This window comes from Thalassophryne amazonica, chromosome 16, assembly GCF_902500255.1.
Source record: "Thalassophryne amazonica chromosome 16, fThaAma1.1, whole genome shotgun sequence".
Classification (NCBI taxonomy): Eukaryota; Metazoa; Chordata; class Actinopteri; order Batrachoidiformes; family Batrachoididae; genus Thalassophryne; species Thalassophryne amazonica.
In genome coordinates, this window is record NC_047118.1 from 67,517,046 (window position 1) to 67,540,805 (window position 23,760).

At 41.9% G+C, this 23,760-nt stretch overlaps 1 protein-coding gene and 1 long non-coding RNA gene across 3 annotated transcripts in view; one reads left to right on the top strand and one right to left on the bottom strand.

Moving 5' to 3' along the window:
• LOC117527610 (trinucleotide repeat-containing gene 6A protein-like) overlaps nt 1-23,760 on the top strand; it is a 118,100-nt gene that overhangs the window by 34,055 nt on the left and 60,285 nt on the right. The window contains exons 4-10 of one of the 2 annotated variants that reach the window (XM_034190037.1): nt 1,221-1,539; nt 5,510-5,557; nt 9,529-11,523; nt 11,627-11,825; nt 11,956-12,434; nt 12,642-12,773; nt 15,268-15,429. In XM_034190037.1, the coding sequence (XP_034045928.1) occupies nt 5,512-5,557; nt 9,529-11,523; nt 11,627-11,825; nt 11,956-12,434; nt 12,642-12,773; nt 15,268-15,429 (3,013 nt within the window). In that variant the 5' untranslated portion in view covers nt 1,221-1,539; nt 5,510-5,511. The remainder of the gene's footprint in view (nt 1-1,220; nt 1,540-5,509; nt 5,558-9,528; nt 11,524-11,626; nt 11,826-11,955; nt 12,435-12,641; nt 12,774-15,267; nt 15,430-23,760) is intronic. The other variant, XM_034190038.1, reaches the window with a different exon arrangement.
• On the bottom strand, nt 30-22,755 carry LOC117527613. The gene is made up of 2 exons (XR_004565572.1): nt 22,675-22,755; nt 30-86 (listed from the first exon to the last, which is right to left on the bottom strand). It is a non-coding gene; the product is annotated as an uncharacterized LOC117527613 (long non-coding RNA).

Here is a 23,760-nt window from a genome sequence, read left to right on the forward strand (position 1 = left end):
ACGCGTCTTTTTTTTTTCTTTTTTTTTTTTGTCCATTTTAAAGCATTGGAGATCATTGTAGATGAACAGCCTATAATTTTTTGCACCTGCGTATAAGTTTTTCCCTCTCCAATCAACTTTTTAATCAAACTACGCTGTTGTTCTGAACAATGTCTTTAACGTCCCATTTTCCTCAGGCTTTCAAAGAGAACAGCATGTTCAACAGGTGCTGTCTTCATCCTTAAATAGGGAACACCTGATTCACACCTGTTTGTTCCACAAAATTGACGAACTCACTGACTGAATGCCACACTACTATTATTGTGAACACCCCCTTTTCTACTTTTTTTTTTTACTAATAGCCCAATTTCATAGCCTTAAGAGTGTGCATATCATGAATGCTTGGTCTTGTTGGATTTTTGAGAATCTACTGGTACCTTGTTTCCCATGTAACAATAAGAAATATACTCAAAACCTGGATTAATCTTTTTAGTCACATAGCACTACTATTATTCTGAACACTACTGTATAACTCCAGACATCTCGACATTTGATCATGGACGGTGCGTTCGCATGCGTGCACATCTCGCGGTCAAAGGAGGAACGGTAAACTACAACAGAATTCAGAGGGCAGACCTGCAGCTCAGCACAAGAACAAATATAAACTAGAAGAGAAATCAGAATGCACAGTCTGGGTGCAGCCAAATTGTGCACTCTGACTTATCTGTGCAGAGAACCTGCAGGCTGCGTTCTCACCTTCTCTGTCCCCCTGCTGCACGCACCTGGCGCAGACATTCCTGCGTCGTCATGATGCAACAGGAAGCAACTCGAAGTGGGACTGGTGTGAAAGGGGCTTTACACTTTAAGCTTTGTCTACCACACACTATAATTAGAAAGCCATTGTTAATCCCTGCATCATTTTCCTGTGTGTGTGTGTGTGTGTGTGTGTGTGTGTGTGTGTGTGTGTGTGTGTGTCACACCCATAAATCATACTCTTCTGTCTGTATTTTGACATTTCATAAAAGTAGCATTTGCACTATGAAATGTTAATAGATGACTCATTAAAACTGATGGTTATTCTGTGGCTCTCGAAGCCACTGTTGGTTTTTAATTTAAAAACCTGATCCATTATTTGTAGTATTACCACATTAATGGGTGTTTGATTCATGTGGTTCCCAAGATGACTGACAAAATACATGCAATACTTTGAATAATCTTTTCTGATGTCTGTTTTTCTGCAGTGCCAGCACATACGAAGTGCAGAGTGTCCTGAGACTAAACCAAGCCCCTCCCCCACACTTGTACACATACACTCACATAGACACGCATACCTACAGTCTTCTGCACATCCTCAGTAATGCCAAGGAGGCCTGTTTTTCCTGCTTCCCACTCCATCAAGCAGTGTCCTTTCACTTCAGACCCCTGAAGTTGTGACTTACGAACTTTGACCTTTAGCCTTTCTCCTTGTGGACCTTGGAACTAGAGGTCAGTTGTTCTTGAGCTCGCTTGGGAACGGCCGTACACCTAACCAGGAGCCACAGCACCGCTCAGCACTGACAGGTGAGCGAGACAAACAGACGAGTGATAGATTGTGTCCGCTGGCTTGACATGAATACAGCAACTCTTAGATGCATACTCACACAGGGAGTAAGCACAGAAACGATTGCAACAGTCAATATTCAACCCGTAGTCCCTTTTGAGTTTTAATGTGATTTAAATGAGTTGTCTGTCAACACTATAATGTTGCACAGAATTCAAATGGGATCAGTCTTATTATGCCAGTATGGACAAAATTCACTATATCTGGGAAAAATTTAGAAATTTTAACAAGTTGTAAACATTGCAACAAGACTCATCAGAATTCTCAGCATTTTTCCCAGGAATCCAGATTATTATTATTATTTTTTTTTTTCCAGGACAATCTGGACAACGTATCTGACTTTTTCCAAGCTTATGTTTGGTTATCAAATTAAGGCTTAAAATGGGTCTAATTTTGCCTAAAACCCTGGAGCTCCTACAATGTGCCCAGACCCCGGCACGTTTCAGTTTTTTTAGGATGTCTTATTTTCATGCCCGCTTCAGGAGCGGGGTTAGTGACTGCTCTATAAATGTTGATAAAGTAAGCCACTTGAAGATTTTTCAGATTACCAATTTGCATCCACAAGTGTTCATTTATATCCGAAAAACTATACCAAATCAAATAATGGCGTTTTCTTTAACAAATGACTCAAAATGAACATCAACATAACTATTTATTTGCCACTTGGTTAAAAAGTTTTTTTTTTTGTTTTGTTTTGTTTTTTTTTGTTTTTTTCAGTCTTCTTTTGCATATGGATATGTCATTTGTTTAGGATTGGCCATAACTCTTGTAGAATTGTGATGCTGACGAGCTTCTATGGATGGTTATACAGACTTAAAATTTTATCACAGTATTTCATGCTATTATTTGCAATAACGTTATAAATGATGACACAGTGGGAGACAGGCACTTATGTATACCTTATCACTTGTTGTATCTGTATAAGCCCTCGTCCTTCATCGGGGCATGATACAGGGCGTGATGCATAAACAGACATGTAATAAGATATTTATCACATATTACAGCAAAAATAAGGAACAATAATCATACACATGAATCACGTAGAACGGATAACGCAGGTAAAGCATGTAAATATGTAAATTATGGAATGTTCTTATGTGTCTCTATAAAGTCATGAGTGTCCTCTTCACTAACTTCTTGATATCTCACAACTTCAGTATGAGACTCAAGTTGTATAATTCTCCCTGCTAGGGAGGCTAAAACTCTCTCAACTTGATCAGACATCTTGGTTGAATGAAATAATCTGGATCCTGTATCAGGATCCTGCACTTGTAGAGCATGACCCAGGAGTGGATTTTCACTCTCGCTCCCAGAAAAAAAATCCCATCCTCTCCAAATCCTGGACTGGAGTAAAAAAAAAAAAAATCCCATCCCGTCCCACTCCTGTAAAGATGACTCCCCATCCCACTCCCGTATGTCTCGCGCCGTGATGATCAATCAGGGACTGAATATGTAGTGACGTGGAGATGTCTGGAGTTTGACTGATGTGAACATGTCCTGTATCTGGTAGCAGCCCGTGAGCAGGACTTATGTCTCTTTTGTCCTTTATTTCACAATTATGACAGAGTTTTTGGAGCGAGCAGCAGCCCTGCAGCAGGGGGAGCGGAGTTTTTTTTTTTTTTTGCATGCGCGTGAGAGCGACTCGTCTGTGTACAATATTTTGTTAATTAACTACACAGATGTATAATAAAACAAATGGTGACTGGTTTCTAAACACAGTTATGACAGTTTTTTGGGAAAGAGCGAGGAGCAGCAAGCAGCGGAGTTTTTTTTTTTTTTTTTTTTTTTTTTTTCGTGCGCGAGCGAGTTTGTCTGTGGAAAATACTTTATTAATTAACTACACAGATGTATAATAAAACAAATGGTGACTGGTTTCTAAACACAATTATGACCGAGTTTTGGGGGGAAGAGCAAGCTGCAGTACCACAGCAGGCAGCAGAGTTTCTTTTTTTTTAATTATTATTATTGTTTACATGCGTGTGTGTGTGAACGGGACAGTTGGTCCTCAAACTGGGTCCTGCAGAGGTGGAAGGACCGCTGAAAGCAGCCGTCATCCAGACACAGCTCCTGAAGCAAATAATGATACTGATAATGAGCTTTCCACAACAACTCGCTCCGTGTGATCAAGATCCGTCATGTTAACTTGACTGACAACCGGAGCCGGCAAGCGGAATGGAAGCTCCTCCTATTTGATGACGCACCGGAGTGAATTTTCGCAGCAAAAGCAGAGCGACACACCGGGTGAAGGAGGCGCGTCCGTCGCCACGCGACCCCCGCGAATTTGTAGCGTCTGATCGCGCCCGGTGTGAACGCGTTTTGGTTGTTTTAAATAGATGAAAATCATCTATTTTTGGCATGCCCGCTCCTGCCTGCTCCCGTTTATTTTTATTCCCGTCCCATCCCAATCATGGGATTGATAAAATTTTGACTCCCATCCCGCGGGAATCCCGCAGGAATCACGTGACCCACGGGAATTCCCGAAAAGTGTCATCCTCTATGCACTTGTCACCAGGGTAACGCAAAATGGGGGTGTGTCATTGGTGAGGCTAAGAAATGTGGGCTCCTGATTGGATGAAAAGATGGGCGATACAAAGCCTGGTATTTTCAATGACTTTTGTATCAACCTGTTTTAAAATTTGTATTGCCCCGATTATATTGCCACAGTTTCCAGGGTAGTAAAATTGATAAGAAAAGTGTATGATTTGTGGCCGCTTCTTAACCCCTCTCAAAGCCATAATCGTGAGTCTCTTTTGTGTGGATTAAAGTCACTAACTGGGGCTCTTGTCTTGTTGCAGGCAAGAAACGAGAATTGTCCTCCGTTCACTTTGTACCGCTCCAAACGCTGCGCCACTGTCCGCCGGGTCATGTTCGAGTCCAGTCGGAATTAATAACTTCAAAGCGAATTGCCGTTTTAAATAAAATGACGCCTCTTTCCAAACGTTGTAATATAGACAACAAACCAAAACATTCTTTTTTTCTCCCAAAATGAGATGTCGTCTGTGTTTTAGGAACTACATCCTTACGTGCAGCGCAGCCAGCTGAGCTCAGCTCAGAGGCTAATGGGTTTATATTTCTGTCATTAATAACTGAAACTAAATGCTTTTGACAAAAACTACAGATTTTGTCTATTTTTATTTATGTCCAGAGATCAAGGATCCAGTGACCAATTTCATATTTATTTAAGACTCTTTAAAATTGTTGACGTAGAAAACCTGTAAAGCCTACTTTTAGTACACAAAAAATTCACGGGTGGTATTGATAAAGGAATAGATAAGGAATCAGATCGATCAGTGGAATTGATAATGGTATTGATATCAATAAAATCTTATCAGTACCCATCCCTACTTGTTTGTGTATGTAACTGACATTGAAGGCATTTATTGGGAAAGTAGATAATTTAGTTCCTTGTACTGATTATCTATATATTACAAGCCAAGTGGTTCTCTGTGTACGGGTATGCATGCGTGCAAACTGGGGAGAGCTGATATTTGCTGTATTTTGGGTCAAGGATGGACGCCGCCAAAACGGAACATTGATAGGACAAATATTTTTGGAGAAATTATAGCTATCATGTAACAACAGTGAACAATGGATGTTGATTATTACATTCTGGACTCACGCCATTCCAAATCATTATAGAAACTTAGCATAATTTATTACCACCTTTGAAAAATGTCAGCTACCTATTTTATAAACGCTACCCAATCTAGAGCCCGTGGATCCCCATGGGCAACACGCTACTTAGAATTATTGTTTGGACTTTCCTTGCAAAGCCTTGATTGAGGCCTCTGACTTTATTGCCTTTGCTTTCTTCTCTGTGTTCTTGGTTCTTGTTGAATGATCTGTCTTGCCTATTTCTGTTTGGTCCCTGTTTTACTAAATACCTTTTAACTCCTCGTAAACCTGACGGTCTGTCCTCTCTGTTTCCAGGCATGGCTCCCATTCGGGATTCCGTCAGTCACTCTCCTAATCAAACAGGTGACTACCAATTACTTTCCTTCGCATTTCCCACTTTATTTTTCTTGCTTGGTGATCACACTGTTCACCAATCACTTTGCTTGTAATACAGCTTTTTAATACATAAACGTGTGGTCCATGGGAAAAAGGTGAAAGATTAGTATAACTATGCAGAGCAGTAGTTTTCAAACCAGTCCTCTAGCAGGGATGTGAAATTTCAGTGGAATTACAGATTTCTGCGGTTCAAATATAAATTTGCGGTCAGAGATTTATGCAGATCCATTGAGATCTGAAGCTCATAAATATAGTGGGGCTTAGACACCCATCTTTGCCGGTATATTGCCATTGCTGAAGCCAACATACTCTATTTGAGTCAGTGAGATGGTCACCATTTCACATCTCTGTGCATACGCAGCTTAGTTCTTCTCTTTGCTCACCAGATCAGCCTTTGACGTGCTTCAAATTAGTAAATAAAAAAAAAATCTCGTACATAGGACATTGCGTCAGCACTATTCAATTCAATGCTGAAGCTATCTATTGAATATGTGTGAAAATACCATTCAGATTTAGTGCAGTGTTGCAGAATAATTCCCTGACAAGGCAGGAAATGGTACTTTCACAATGGGTACAGACAGTAAGTACAAGTACAAGTTGATATATAACTCCACTTACTTCTGTGGACAGAATACGCTTCTACAACTAATATACAAATAATATACCCAACAGTTCCCAACAGAAGATCCTTGTATTGTCACGTCATACTACATAATAATAATAAACATAATAAATACTCTGAGCTGTATGTCACACAATTTTCTCATGAACTGCTGGCAAAATTATACTTTATTATAACAGGCCCCAAATCTGTTGCTGTGCAACTGACCTGTGTGTTAGGTTAGCAGGTTCAAACAACACGAGGCAGATGTGATGGGTGTTGTGTGCTCTGATCACACTGTTAGCTGCTAGTCTAACTTCACCTAATGCTGAGCTCAAAGGCCAGAGGTGTTTGCTGATGGTGACACTTTTTCAGAGGAATGAAGGTCCAACCACTGACCTAAAGCCTGGTTCACACTACAGGATTTTAAAATTACCTTTTGGTTTCCAAAACCTGAGACCACACATGTGAAGATGAAAAATCATGGATCTAACAGGTTTGGTCATACAGTGTGTGGTGTTCAGCCACACAGTAAGCACAACAACTTCACACACGAACATTCACAGCTCAGACAGGAAATCTCGCAAAATCTCTAGATTAAATGTGACTGCAGAGTAAACAAACGGAGGTACTTTGTGGACTATTTAAAACAGGGAAAAAAAAACCGATACAAAAAGAAAAGGTGTTCTTTAAAGGAATGGAGACAGTGCGACCACCGGACTTTCTGGTAAGTCAGAACACCTGTTTTGATTTTACTTTCCGCTCCGTATGTACGTCACCTCGCTTTCTGATTGGCTGCACGTCACATTCAGCAGGCTGCATGCTCGTTTGTGGTCGGAGGACACAACACACGCTGTGATATCGGGCCAAAAAAATCCAACATATTGAATATCCCCGATTTGCAATCGGAGTGCTCCTGACGCCCTTCCGAGCAGATCAGAGCACTCTTAACACACCATACTGGGAGGAATATCTGATAAGATTATCTTTAGCGTCATCACGATTGTTGGGGCATCCTTAAGATTGTCGGAAGGGGAAGATTGTGTCCGATATCGGTCTAATTATCATGCCGTGTGAACCCGGCTTAAGGTGGCGACTGCATGTCTTTGGACCAAGGTCTCTTTGGAGGATCCTTTGGTACTGCTGGAATGACTGTCAAATGAACAGTTACTTAGGAAGTCTAATAGGGTCGAGCAATGGTTCAGTTCAATCATCCATTGTTGATGGAACGTCCTCTGCACCAGCATGGACTCCCAAAATTTCCTGTATATTTGTATTGGCAATTGTGTTGGTAGCATGGCCCAAGCAGTGGGTCGCCCATCTGAGTCTGGTCTGCTTGAGGTTTCTTTCTCAAATCATCAGAGGGAGTTTTTCCTTACCACTGTAGCCTGTGTGCTTGGTTTAGGGGTTGGTAAGGTTAGACCTTAGTAGCGCAGATCTGTGTAACTTTCAACACTAATATTCGGGAATGTGTGGGTGTCAGAGTAAGTTTAATACTTTCTTGACATGTTTTAATGTTAATTTTACTGGCTCGGTATCCAGGTCAGAATGGCATTTTAACACGTATTTTCCGAGTGTTTTTCTGAGTGTGTTCAGTCAAGAATCTCCATTGAAAATACATTAAAATCCGGGAACTTCATCAATATTTTGCCCGGTTAGTAAGTGTCATGTCGCTGTCCATGAAGGGACGTTCGTGTTTGGTGGGCAGCATTGGGAGTGTGGACTCCAGTAGTCATATATAACCTCTTTGTTGGTGCCTCTGGCAGGGAATCTCAGAATGAGGCTCATCCTCCCCCAGCCAGTGACATCACCCGCTTGACCTGCATAAATGGCGGCAGCCGGTCGATGTCAAAGCCTCTCAGACCACGACTAAAACAAGGTTTTCTTTAGATGTTTTATGGTCTTTAGTGTTTATTGAACTAGCAAAAGAACACATTTTTTGTTTGTTCATGCTATAAATAATCCATGGGCATTTCTGTTCCCCTTTAACATAATTCCTTTGTTTTTCTCACAATTCAAAACCGAAGTGCAACCACACAGGATGTGCCTGAAATGTTGATCGGTTGCAGGTCATTTCACCATAAAGAGCTACCGCTTCATTCACAGTAAATTAATGTACATTGTTTTCAGCTGTAAGAACCCTGAATAAGCATGTAACTGGGTTTCAGTTATTTAATTTTTGCAAATTTATTAAAAATAAAAACTAAGAAATCACGTATACATAAGTATTCACACCCTTTGCTCAGTACTTTGTTTATGGCCTCAAGACTTCTTAAATATGATGCCTCAACCTTGGCGCACCTATCTTTGGGCAGTTTTGTCCATTCCTCTTTGCAGCATCTGTCAAGCTCCATCAGGTTGGATCGGCAGCGTCTGTGCACAGCCATTTTCAGATCTCTCCAGATTGTTCAATCGTATTCAGGTCTGGGCTCTGGCTGGGCCACTCAAGGACATTCACAGAGTTGTCCTGAAGCCGCTCCTTTGATATCTTGGCTGTGTGCTTAGGGTCACTGTCCTGCTGAAACATGAACCGTCTCCCCAGTCTGAGGTCAAGAGCACTCTGGAACAGGTTTTTATCCAGGATGTCTCTGTACATTGCTGCATTCTTCTTTCCCTCAATCCTGACTAGTCTTCCAGTTCCTGCCACTGAAAAACGTCCCCATAGCATGATGCTGCCACCATCATGCTTCACTGTAAGGATGGTGCCTGCTTTCCTCCAAACATGATACTTGGCATTCACACCAAAGAGTTCAATCTTTGTCTCATCAGACCAGAGAACGTTGTTTCTCATGGTCTGAGAGTCCTTCAGGTGCCTTTTGGTAAACTCCAGGTGGGCAGCCATGTGCCTTTTACTAAGAAGTGGCTTCCGTCTGGCCGCTCTACCATACAGGCCTGATTGGTGGATTGCTGTAGAGATGGTTGTCCTTCTGGAAGGTTCTCCTCTTCTCCACAGAGCTCTGATAGAGTGACCATTGAGTTCTTGGTCACGTCCCTGATTAAGGCCCTTTTCCCCCAGTCGCTCAGTTTAGACAGGTGTCCAGCTCTTGGAAGAGTCCTGGTGGATCTAAACGTCTTCCATTTATGGATGATTGAGGCCACTGTGCTCATTGAGGCCTTCAAAGCAGCAGAAATGTTTCTGGACCCTTCCCAGATTTGTGCCTTGTAAGTAGTGGCAACTGCTCCTTAGGTTTGGTCTGGCATTTGTCACACTTGTAAAAATGTGAGTGAAGAGGGTATGGATAAAACCAGTTTATTCATACATTTTTAATTATTGTACATGTTTTTGTTTCTTCATTGAACATTGGAATCCTAAAATGTTTGTTTTTGGTCTCCCCAGGTCTGGATCATCCTGTCTTGGACTCACAGTATGATCCTCCCTCCTGGTCTTCTGGATCTCCCTGTAACAGTAATGGGAACACCAACTGGGGCAACGTCTTAGTGGACGGAAGCACTGACAAACCCAATAACCCTTCAACTAACTCTTCTGTTTGGCCTAATTCATCCTCTTCCTTCTCTTGCTCCTCTTCTTCCTCTTCTGGTTGTGGGTCAGGATCAGACCCTGAGTTGGCCTCAGAATGCATGGATGCAGACTGTAGCTCCCTGATCGGCTCAGAGAAAAACCTTGCCACTCTTGCTGTGACAACGATGATGTCAGCTAATCCTCCTGTGTCTTCAGCAGTTTCTTCCCCTCTATCTTCCACAGTGGCTTCTGCCATAATGGCCAGTGTTTCAGTGAATGGAGATGGCGACAGCAATCAGAATATTAGCGAAGGGATAGGAACCATCGATGCAAGTAATGGGAATAACATCATTGGAGCCACCCACTACTCTGATGGCTCCAGCAGTATTTGCAGCAATAACATAGGTAACCACAACACCAAACTTGTCAGTAGTAGTGGCGGCATATGGACAACGCAGTCAGGCAGTAACACGATCACCACTGGGGCCAGCACCTCTTGCATGAATGGAGGGTTAAACCCAAACACTTCAAACCCAAATGTTAACCATGGTGCCTGGCCACAGAATCCAACACCAAGCCCATTGTCCCAGGGCCAACGGCCTCCACAGGCTCAGGGCATGAGTACCAAACTGAGTATAGCTCCCCAACAAGGCCCCTTGGTGGGTTGGGGTAGCAAGGCAGCTCCCGAAAATTGCAGTATGATGGAAGACACTGAGGTGAATAATGGTATGGCAAGCAGCAACGGTGTAAGTGGCGGCCCACAGCCTACCAACTGTAACACTGAATCCAATGGACCAAATAACACTATTATGATTACTACTACTACTAATGCCACAATAACCTCTAGTCCACCAGACTCTACAGCCTCACTCCAGTTTAGGGAGGATGGTACCTGGGGCTCTATTGGAGGGAATAGGGGTCCGTTGGCCAATGGTAACCAGTCATCCACTTCCCAACACCACCAAGGAGATCTGGCAAGCCCTGGGGTCTTTGGTACACCTTGGGGCACAACTACCTATGCTGAAGACAAGGGCCCCTCTACTGCAGATACTGTGAACCCACAAAACCCTGCCTTAATGCAGGTTGGGAATTCCCAAATCCCCTCTGCTGCTGTTTATAAGAGTAATAATAACCACAATAACACTGGGGCACCATGCTGGGATCAGGGGCCTGCTAATAACCCCAACCTGTCCCAGAGCAACCTGACCTGGGGTGTCAGCCCAAATCAAATTCCAAGTTCTGCAGGTCAAATACCAGGAAACGGGAACCAAACTATAATGGGCCCTCCAACAGGTATACCTTGTCCCTGGGGGAGCAGCACCTCTTCTTCCTCCTCCTCCTCATCTTCATCTAATACAGTTAATAGCAAAATGTCCCATGGAGAATGGGGATCAACACCTAACAACCATTCAGATACTGGAAGCCTTAAAGGAAGCTCTACCAATAATGGTTGGAAGAGCCTCGAGGATGATGCCATGGGCATGAGAGGGGGAGAAGGTGGAGGCCACAGCTCAGGGAGTGTGACTGGAGGCTGGGGTCGCTCTGGAGGAAGCGAGGGTAGCGGTGAAAGCTCTGGAGGCCGGTCTAGCTCAGACAGAGACAGCATTCAACCGAAAGGAGGAAATCGCAGAAAAGGCACCCATACAGCATCAGTAATGTCGGCCATTGCCCGAGCTGATGTGGACCCAAGGATTTTGTCTAACACTGGATGGGGACAGACACCTATACGGCAGAACACTGCATGGGATGTTAATTCTCCTACCAACAGTCAGCACCAAGGTCCAAGATTAGATGAACGAAAACATGGCACCACTGGGTCCGGCTGGAGTGCTGCACCACCAGTGGCCCCATCACAGACCTCTAATTGTGGAGGTAAAGGCATTATCTACAAAACTAAATTTTATATATGGATGTTTTGATGTTTATGCAAATATCTATATCATAGAGAAATATCATTTATCTTGCATACTATTAGGATGGGGAGGCGTGGCAATTGCCTCAGGGCCAGATACAGGAGGTTCTGGCTGGGAAGAGCAGAGATCAATGTCTGGGTGGAACAACAAACTTTCGGGCAGTGGAGGAGGTGGACAAGGTGGCTGGGATGACGGATCCTGCTACAAGGGAGCTGGCAACAATAGTAACACATGGAGCAATAGCCTAAACAAAGATGACAGGTAAGTTATGTCGAAAAATATATTGTAAGACATTGGTTTCTTAATTATTTATTTTCTTTTTGTAGCATTTTGTTTTGCCATTACTGTCCATTTTAAATTGTCCCCTATCTCCTTCAATGTTTTTGTTTAGATCGAACACCTGGACTAACGTGCCCAAATCACAGCATGGCTGGGGGTCCAATAGTGGCAGTGTAAATGAAGGCTGGGGTAGTAATGGAGATGGTTGCAGAGGAGTTGGCAGCCACTGGGGAGAACCTCAGAAAGGTGCGGGCTCAGTGGGATGGGACAGTGACAGTGACCGATCTGGCTCTGGATGTTGGAGTGAACCAAGCCGAGCTAACACCAGCAGCAGTAACACCTGGGTAGGGAGTGGAGGGTCGAATACACCAGAGCAAAGTACTTCAAACTCAAGCTCCAACTGGGGTGACTCTGTCCATAAACCCAGCCCTCAGAGCACCAACCAGAGCTGGGCTGAGCCAGTTGATGCCACCCATGGAGGCCAAAACTGGGTTGAGCCGAATCCTAAACCCTCTAATGCTTCCAGTGAGTGGGGAAAGGGTGCTGAGTCCAGTACTTCCCGGGACACTCAAGGTCCAAGCAAGCCCACAGGTAGTTACTGACAGTACTGTCAGGATTAGTCTGAAAAAAAATAGTTTTTCTTAGAAAATCTCCTGATTTGCTGCATGTACTGTGCACAATATGTTTTGTCAGGATGTTTACAGAGCACCAAAGTCTAATTCTAGTTACTGGCCCTGGTATTAAGGTACTTTAGTGAGGTGACATGAAATTCAGTAATGTAACTTGGTCTTTGTACAGGTTGGCTGGGAGGCCCCATGCCTACAGTAAGTCAGAAAGAGGAAGTAGCGACTGGATGGGAGGAACCATCTCCAGAATCCATTCGCAGACGGATGGAAATTGACGATGGGACAGCGGCATGGGGAAACCCTGGTAAAATCTTTGTTTAAAAATAAATAAATATTGCCAATTTGTGCCTTGAAGGTTTACTGTTTTCCCTCAAAAGAAACAAGATGTCACTGTCAGATTCCAGTCCAGTCTTCAACTTTCATCAAACATTTCAAATCTGTTTTAAGACGTATGAGACTGCAATTATTCTGTACTCCTGTATAGTGTAATGCCATAATTTTCTTCACTCTTGTTTAGATGCCATTATGGTGATCATTGTTGTTCAGCATTATTGTCACTATGTGAGTTTCAGTCAGGTGTCATTTTGAGTACCGTGTTTTTCAGAGTGTAAGTCGCATGGTGTGTTAACGTGTTTGGGAGATCCTGTGAATTGCATTCTGGTTTGACTTGTATATGAAAATTCATGTGTTCATATATATATATATATATATATATATATATATATATATATGAGAGAGAATGTTTTCCTAGGAATCAAAGCATGCAAAATAAACTCTGATAATAAAAGAATAAATGCCAGTAGCAGAAGGACACGACAACAATCCACAAAAATCCAAAATAAAAGCTGATTTTACAAAACAAATTCACTCACATTTTTATTGTCGTGTTTCCATCACTGTGAGCCAGCAATATGCTTGCACCTAATGATTTTTCTCCAAACTGCATCAGATAACATCCAATATATTGTATAGTGTAGATTTATTTGTCCATCTTGCTTAGTTTTGAAATGGAGATGTCCTTAAGTAATGTCACAGACTGTGGTGTGCACATGTGCTACTGAGTTCCTGTCTGATGTTGACCTCACCCCCAGGAAAACACATCCACATATTGAAGGAAAAAAAAGGGTTGTTTATACTCTGGTGTGACTTAATGTATTTTCACCCTCTTCACAATTTGTGAAGTTGCTGTCTCCGTGTGCGCAATGAATCATGGGTACACCCAAAAGTCATTCGTGATAAATTTGACACTGAAGCGATAAGCCACCCATGTTTTGATAGTTACATAGAAAAGGCCCATGCAAAAAGTGATGGAAAACTTGATTGAGTACACATTTTCACATGGACAGACGGACAGACACAGGTGAGTTTGGATGATTTTTGTCGATGGACAGCGTTGAATTCAAAAGCATTTTTGAAGAAACAAGGAAAAGAAAAGAGGAGTTTGTGGCACGAGCGTTCAAGAAATGAACATGTCAGTCTTGCCAGTCTTGGAGCAAGTTGTCCAAAACCAGGCAGATTATGAATCGCTAATTGGGACTAATTAGAGGGAAACTATACCAGACCCCATAAAGATGAACAAAGAAAAGTAGACAGGGGAGAAGGACTAAAGGTAAACTTCTACAATATATTAATTAATTTATTTGATTGAATGAAATGTATGTTGCAAAATCTTGCTAAAGCAGTTATGATCTGCGTAAACAAACATGAGCATTCATGTTTGCTGTAAATGACGTTTATCACAGCTCATTCAAATGTTGTATTTACATAAATCAACAATAGCAACTTAAGAAAAACGGTTTTAATAAGCGTCTATAGCATATTTCCTGTTCATTTCACGGAACAACACATGAAATTTGTTGAAAAACAATGATATAACAGGCGGTTTTGATCCGCCGTCATAAACATAAATGTCTGTGTCCGTCTTTCCCAGAAACAGCGATCCTTTCAGTAATTCTACAACTAGTTCACACTAAATTTGCTAAGAATAGAAGCACAGGAACCCAACCTTTGATATTTTCACAATGAGATTTTAATATGCCACAGATCTGAAGCCTGTAAAAACATTGTCAGTGTCTATACACAGTACACTAACATTCTATTCCCGATTGACCTTTGACCGGAAGCGCTAACAGGAACTTTAGCCACATCGCATATGCTCCTGCTAAGATAGCAACTTCCCTTATTCATTTTTTGACTGGTGTGATTTATAATCGGATGCAGTTTATACTCTGGAAAATAATTGCAGTTAGGGAGTAATGCAAAATGTTGGCACGTCAGGGCTAGCCTATGAAGCTAAGGGTCACTATGATGCAAAGCTCTCCTTTGTGCTTTCCTTTGTTCTCATTTTGTCCAAGTAAATTTAGACAAGACGTGATGCTGGATATGTGCAACATGTGTGTCATCTTGTGACTACATTTTAGAATTTAGTGCATATATTTACATATTAATAAGTCAGTGATCAACCTCTGTCCTAAATCACCCAAGAGTGCTTTGATTTACATTCAGAATGTGTACAAATATTGACAGATGACTTTTTCAGGTATGCTACTTGGTGTCCAAATGTGCAAAAATTATTCCAGCAGCTGTAATTTGAATGCTTGAAAATATACTTCATATTTAGAATCTGTTTATACTGTAAATGCTGCAGACTGATGTACAAACATAAAACCTGGTGGGATGTTGGGGTGGTTCAAGTACCTTTCGCTCCTCTTGTATAGTAAACTTAGAAATGTCGGTTCTATGAGGATCAACCAAGCAAACCTGTAATGACTGACACGTCATTCAATTGTTCTTTTAAGGTAAATATAACGGTGGAACAGTAAACATGTGGAACAGGACTGGCCAATCAGACCAGGACTCTATGGTCTTGGGTCCATCTTCTCAGCAACTCTCAGCACAGAGCTCAGTGCATCCTGCTCAGCCTATGCAGTCTCTTTCCCAGGATAAAACCTGTGGCTCTGGTAAGTTGGAATGCAGACACAAACATTTCTCATCATCTTTGCCTTTGTTTATGGGGGTTGATGTTTCTAATCAGATGTTTGCATACAGGCTGATCTTACACTTGCTCTCCAATCAGCATAGTTTACTTCGTCTTCCTTGGCTCTAGCCCCATGCTTCCCAACTCTCATCCTCATGAATCCCCTAACCTGCACATTTTTCATCTCTATGTTCGGCCAACTCTGATTACCTCATTCAGCTGTCTAATAGTTCTTGATTGAATGAGCTAATCAGCTTTTGGCAGAGCAGGGAGAAGAAAAATGTACAGTTACAGGGTCTGAACCACTGCTCTAGTTGGCATTAAGATCTGTGCATTTCTTGCCCACTGCACAAATTGAAGGAATTTATTTATATATTCTATCCCAAAATACTTTTATCCCCCACTGGCCAAAGGCCTGATGGGGGATTATGTCGTGGTGATTTCTGTCTCTGTTCCAAAAAGGGTATAAGCTTTCCGAAATCAATTCACCTCACACTTTTAGGAGGGATTTTGTGAAACTTGGTGCAAATCCTAGTTATAGGTTGGTAATACACATATTTTCATATTAGTTGGGCTCATTTTACCAGAATTATGGCCCTTGATTAACAAAGCGAGACTCCCTCAGTGTCATGCTTGGTTTCCTGCCTTCTGAACTCAATTCCTCTCACATTTTTAGTAGGAATTTCATGTAACTTGGTATATATCCTTGTGATTTGTACCAATATTGTACAAGATTGACACATTTTGGCAGTGTTATGGCCCTTTAACAAACCTGCCAGTTTCATGAGTTGATGCCTGCATTCTGAAATCAACTTCTGTCACATTTTTGAGGAATTTCATGCAACTTGGTACAATTCCTTGAAATGTTATCAGAATGTAGCAAGCACTTATACCAAAGCAGCAGTAGTAAACAAGGCTCCACTAAATGCGGCAGGGTAAATGTAAACCTGATAAGTGAGTAGTCAGAGATTATAGATGCAAGATGTCGATATTCGTGACAGCAAACCCACGTGCAAGAACCAAATCCAGGGTATTTCCACTAATGTGCGTCGGGTCCTGAATGCATTGCTGGAATCCCAGTGCATCCACAATTTCCATAAATGATTTGCTAAGGGGATCAGAGGGCTTATTTATATGAATGTTAAAGTCCCCAATAATCAAGATGTTATCTGCACTAGTTGACAAACTAGAGATGAACACACCAAATTCATCTAAGAATTCAGTACAAACTCTGTCTCCTTACACACCAGTGCATACATGGAACTGCCCCTGCCTACCTTAGTGAACTCCTCACGCCACACACCGCCCCAAGAACCCTCCGCTCCACCACGTCCACCTACCGCTTGCACCAGCCCAGATCCAAGCTCTCCACCATGGGAGACAGGGCCTTCCAGGTAGTCGCCCCACGGCTCTGGAATGCCCTTCCAGAGACCCTGAGGGCCCCACAGAGTGTGGGGGTATTTAAAAAAGGCCTCAAGACATTTTTATTTAAAAGGGCCTTTTAAAATGTTAAAAATGTTTAAAATGTTTGATTTTATCTGTGTGGTTATGTTTTATAAATATATTTTATTGTTCTTGACCCTGTACATTGTTTGTTTTTAGTCTCTGCTCTGTAGCACTTTGAGATTCCATGGAATGTAAAGTGCATTACAAATAAAATGTATTATTATTATTATAAGAAATCAGAATATGGGCCAGGGGTCTATAAACAGTGACAAAATAACATAGCCGAGCTCCAGTTTTATGACCTTATCAGTACTTGGCATCATGGGCTCAAAGGAGTTATATTTGTGACCCCCAACAGCTAATAAAGAAAACCGCCATAAAAGCAACGCCCCCCCCCCCCGCTTCACACCATGAGTAATGTTACTAAATGTACAGTAGTGTTCAAAATAATAGTGCTATGTGACTAAAAAGATTAATCCAGGTTTTGAGTATATTTCTTATTGTTACATGGGAAACAAGGTACCAGTAGATTGAGTAGATTCTCACAAATCCAACAAGACCAGGCATTCATGATATGCACACTCTTAAGGCTATGAAATTGGGCTATTAGTAAAAAAAAAAAAAAAAAAAAAAAAAAAAAAAAAAGTAGAAAAGGGGGTGTTCACAATAATAGTAATGTGGCATTCAGTCAGTGAGTTCGTCAATTTTGTGGAACAAACAGGTGTGAATCAGGTGTCCCCTATTTAAGGATGAAGCCAGCACCTGTTGAACATGCTTTTCTCTTTGAAAGCCTGAGGAAAATGAGACGTTCAAGACATTGTTCAGAAGAACAGCGTAGTTTGATTAAAAAGTTGATTGGAGAGGGGAAAACCTATACGCAGGTGCAAAGAATTATAGGCCGTTCATCTATAATGATAAAAGACTTGCAGAAGAGGTTACAATTTGCCAAAGAACACATCAACTGGCCTAAAGAGAAATGGAGGAATACTTTGTGGACTGATAAGAGTAAAACTGTTCTTTTTGGGTCCAAGGACCACAGACAGTTTGTGAGACGACCCCCAAACTCTGAATTCAAGCCACAGTTCACAGTGAAGACAGTGAAGCATGGTGGTGCAAGCATCATGATATGGGCATGTTTCTCCTACTATGGTGTTGGGCCTATATATCACATACCAGGTATCATGGATCAGTTTGGATATGTCAAAATATTTGAAGAGGTCATGTTGCCTTATGCTGAAGAGGACATGCCCTTGAAATGGGTGTTTCAACAAGACAATTCAAGACATTGTTCAGAAGAACAGCGTAGTTTGATTAAAAAGTTGATTGGCGAGGGGAACACTTATACACAGGTGCAAAAAATTATAGGCTGTTCATCTACAATGATCTCCATTGCTTTAAAATGGACAAAACAACCAGAGACACATGGAAGAAAATGGAAAACAACCATAAAAATGGATAGAAGAATAACCAGAATGGCAAAGGCTCACCCATTGATCAGCTCCAGGATGATCAGAGACAGTCTGGAGTTACCTGTAAGTGCTGTGACAGTTAGAAGACGCCTGTGTGAAGCTAATTTATTTGCAAGTATCCCCCACAAAGTCCCTCTGTTAAATAAGACGTGCAGATGAGGTTACAGTTTGCCGAAGAACACATCAGCTGGCCTAACGAGAAATGGAGGAATATTTTGTGGACCGATGAGAGTAAAATTGTTCTTTTTGGGTCCAAGGGCCACAGACAGTTTGTGAGATGACCCCCCAACTCTGAATTCAAGCCATAGTTTACAGTGAAGACAGTGAAGCATGGTGGTGCAAGCATCATGATATGGGCATGTTTCTCCTAATATGGTGTTGGGCCTATATATCGCATACCAGGTATCATGGATCAGTTTGGATATGTCAAAATACTTGAAGAGGTCATGTTGCCTTATTTTGAAGAGGACTTGCCCTTGAAATGGGTGTTTCATCAAGACAGTGACCCCAAGCACACTCGTAAACAAGCAAAATCTTGGTTCCAAACCAACAAAATTAATGCCTCACAGATGTGAAGAAATCATGAAAAACTGTGGTTATACAACTAAATATTAGTTTAGTGATTCACAGGATTGCTAAAAAAAATAGTTTGAACATAATAGTTTTGAGTTTGTAGCGTCAGCAGCAGATGATACTATTATTGTGAACACCCCCTTTTCTACTTTTTTTTTTTTTACTAATAACCCAATTTCATAGCCTTAAGAGTGTGCATATCATGAATGCTGGGTCTTGTTGGATTTGTGAGAATCTACTGGTACCTTGTTTCCCATGTAACAATAAGAAATATACTCAAAACCTGGATTCATGTTTTTAGTCACATAACACTACTGTTATTCTGAACACTACTGTATATGCCGGTGAACAGGCCTCATTCAGAGGAAGGAGAGTTGTGGGTTTGAGCCAGGTTTTCACATAACCCAATCATATCCAAATGATGATCCATAATTAAATCATTAATCAACAAAGATTTTGAGGAAAATGTTAATGAGACCCAGGCTAAGGATCTCGGTGGGGGTGACAGTCTGACTGTTCAGAACCCCGCAAAACAGGCCCAGGTTCCAAGAGGGCCACTGGCGCAAATCAATCTGGCGAAGACATGGACGGCCGAGCCGACAGTCCTCAGAGCCGATCAGCAGCACCACGCAGGCTTTGATCGGATCCACAAGGCGCCAGGGCAGGACAGATCCTGCCAGAGTTCTGTGCACAGCTCGTCCAGACGCCAAATGGAGCTTCAGCTTCACCAGCCAGCCACTTTGTCTCTTGTGACAATGACTGCGCTTTCAGCCGAAAGGCACCACAGGAGCCCGGCACAGAAAAGCCGGAACCTCCGATTAAAAACGGGGGCAGAAACTTCTGTCCACCTGCTGATAACTGCACCATACCCTGGACCGGGGGCTGGAGATCCAGCAGCGTTTGGTGATCATACACCCGCAGTGACTCTGATTCAAAACCAGCATAAGTTAAAAAAAATAATAAAATAATAGACTGGAGAGCAGCAGACGAGCAGCCAGACACAACAGCGCCATGTTGGCACTCCCTCCCATCCCACACTTCTTAGTTGATGAGTTTGACAAACTCATCGTACTGTCCAGGACAGGCATTGATGTTGTCCAGAGTCCACTCAAACTCTGGTGGAAAATGAGACCAATACATAAAATAGATCTCCATTTCACAAATCCCTGTTTGTTCTCTACAGTCCATTCTTTATTCTTAATATTAACTGTAAGCAACAGGGAATCTATTAGCTATTATAATTATGGTTGAGCCGGATACTCATTTCAGACGAGTATCCAGTACCGATAAAGCATTTTTGACAAGCACGAGCATGATACGAGTAAAACGCCTCAATATCTGTGCTTGTGCTGAAGGAAAATTCTGATTGGCTAACTGTCTTCACGCTCTGTGATTGGCCATTCACACACACTGCCCGCCCCTCACTACAGAGACACATCTCTGCACCTGGATATATATATATCTGTCTCTCTCTGTCTCTCTCGTAAACTTACACACAAATTTATAGTTTTTACCTGCTTTTCCTCACTGCACATTTGTAAATGACAGTCTGATAACTTCAATGTGGATGACTCAAATGGAGAACAACAATGATCTAACCAAATACCACAGTTTATTAATTCCTTGGAAAATAATACAGGTACAGTTTAGAGCCACGGCCTTCACCCCCGCCCCCCGGGTCTTTCCTTGTTTTTCTTGTAACAGATTGACTTGAGGTGGGAAACAACAGTTCATTTAAAAACTAAAATACTGTCTCCACCCCACATTATGAAATGATACTTTAAAAAAGAAAAGCATATTAGTAGAAAATGTTTTCAGACTCAGTAACTACAATATTTTGAGCATGTAAGTGCAAGTCTAATGGAAAAGAACAGATGCTTGTCTGACAGGCTCCCTCAGTCTTGAGTGAGCCTGTCTTAAATGGATGAAGATTTGAACAGCTCGTGTACAAAGGTAAATACACTTTGCACTGAAACATGGAGGGAGCAGCTACTGTCCATGGCTCTATGGTTTTGTTGTTACTAAGGCCTTTTTATAGCAGGTTGAGTCATTCCATTGGAATGCTAAGAGCATTTTTTTTTTTTTTTTATCTTCACTCATTCGTTTGTTTTCGCCTCCTCCCTTTTTCCATTACTTGCCACTTCTGCTGCAAGATCATGCTGGAACAAACTCTTTTGTTAAGGCCCCCTGACACTTGCAGGACTTTGATTCACACACCCGTACGCAGTGTGTCATACTGGTGAGTAAACTCGCTGTGAACTGGTGTAGACTGAGCGTGAGATGTGCGCCACAACGTGCAAGTGCACAAAGAGAATTTTGAAATGTTCAAAAAAATCTTTTGCGCATCAAAATCGTGCAACAAACGTTAAATGGCAGTGAATGTTGCGCGATCTACTCGCCAACACTACGTGTTGATGCTTGATGGTGCGTGAGATGTCGCACGCGGCTCGTGAAGTTGAGTAAAGAAGTGAACATTGTGAGTGATTGCATCAGCGCACCTTATCTGAACAATAATGAGATGCTAAATCTATCATAAACATACTTTTACAGCCGCACACAAAAAGGAAAGAACATGTAACTGTTTTACCAAGCCAGGACGAAGTCGAATTTGGCTTTGTCAATTCTTCACATGTACTAGACATACAAGGAATCGAAATGTTGTTTCTCACCTTCCCACGATGATGACAGGACAAGACATTTCGACAGTGACAAGTATTTAGTATTTACAGTGTAGTGTCTGAGGTAATAGTAAAAGTGGAACGTGCAGTAGTGCAAACCATTCAGTATTTGTAGCAGCAGCAGATTTTTGTTAAGACACTGTGCAGGTGGTGTGATAGTGATAAAGTGAAACAGTGTAGGACATTGTCATGGGCATCAGGTATTTTTTATATATATATATATATATATATATATATATATATATATATATATACACACAGTAGTATTCAGAATAATAGTAGTGCTGTGTGACTAAAAAGATTAATCCAGGTTTTGAGTATTTCTTATTGTTACATGGGAAACAAGGTACCAGTAGATTCTCACAAATCCAACAACACCAAGCATTCATGATATGCACACTCTTAAGGCTATGATATTGGGCTATTAGTAAAAAAAAAAAAAAAAAAAAAAAAAGTAGAAAAGGAGGTGTTTACAATAATAGTAGCATCTGCTGTTGATGCTACAAACTCAAAACTATTATGTTCAAACTGCTTTTTTAGCAATCCTGTGAATCACTAAACTAATATTTAGTTGTATAACCAGTTTTTCATGATTTCTTCACATCTGGCATTCATTTTGTTGGTTTGGAACCAAGATTTTGCTCGTTTACTAGTGTGCTTGGGGTCATTGTCTTGTTGAAACACCCATTTCAAGGGCATGTCCTCTTCAGCATAAGGCAACATGACCTCTTCAAGTATTTTGACATATCCAAACTGATCCATGATACCTGGTATGTGATATATAGGCCCAACACCATAGTAGGAGAAACATGCCCATATCATGATGCTTGCACCACCATGCTTCACTGTCTTCACTGTGAACTGTGGCTTGAATTCAGAGTTTGGGGGTCGTCTCACAAACTGTCTGTGGTCCTTGGACCCAAAAAGAACAGTTTTACTCTTATCAGTCCACAAAGTATTCCTCCATTTCTCTTTAGGCCAGTTGATGTGTTCTTTGGCAAATTGTAACCTCTTCTGCAAGTCTTTTATCATTATAGATGAACGGCCTATAATTCTTTGCACCTGCGTATAGGTTTTCCCCTCTCCAATCAACTTTTTAATCAAACTACGCTGTTCTTCTGAACAATGTCTTGAACGTCTCATTTTCCTCAGGCTTTCAAAGAGAAAAGCATGTTCAACAGGTGCTGGCTTCATCCTTAAATAGGGGACACCTGATTCACACCTGTTTGTTCCACAAAATTGACGAACTCACTGACTGAATGCCACATTACTATTATTGTGAACACCCCCTTTTCTACTTTTTTTTTTTTTTTTTTTTTTTTTTTACTAATAGCCCAATTTCATAGCCTTAAGAGTGTGCATATCATAAATGCTTGGTCTTGTTGGATTTGTGAGAATCTACTCAATCTACTGGTACCTTGTTTCCCATGTAACAATAAGAAATATACTCAAAACCTGGATTAATCTTTTTAGTCACATAACACTACTGTTATTCTGAACACTGTGTGCCTGGTGGATGAAGCTCTTTGTGAGTCTGGTGGTGCGGGACCGGAGGCTCCTGTACCTCTTCCCGGAGGGCAGAGTGCTAAACAGGTTGTGTGCAGGATGGCTTGCATCGCCCACAGTTGTGGTTGCTTTGCGGGTGAGGTGGGTGGTGTATATGTCTTGCATAGAGGGGAGTGAGGCACCAATGATTCTTCCAGCTGCATTCACTGTGCACTGCAGGGCTTTCCTGTTGTAATCAGTGCAGCTTCCGACCCACACAGTGATGCAGCTGGAGAGGATGCTCTCAATGGTGCCACGGTAAAAAATGCTCATGATAGTTGGTGGAGCACTTGCCCGCTTGAGTTTGCGCAGGAAGCAGAGACGCCGCTGGGCCTTCTTTGCCAGTGATGCAGTGTTGGTGGTCCAGGACAGGTCCTCACTGATGTGCACCCCCAGGAATTTGGTGCTGCTCACTCTCTCCACAGCAGCACCCTTGATGGTCAGTGGCAGGTGTTGGGTGTGACCTTTCCGTAAGTCAACAACAATCTCTTGGTCTTGCTGACATTCGGCAGGAGGTTGTTGTTTCTGCACCACGTGGTCAGAAGGTTGACCTCTTTCCTGTAGTGAGTTTCATCGCCCTTGGTGATGAGCCCCAGCAGAGTT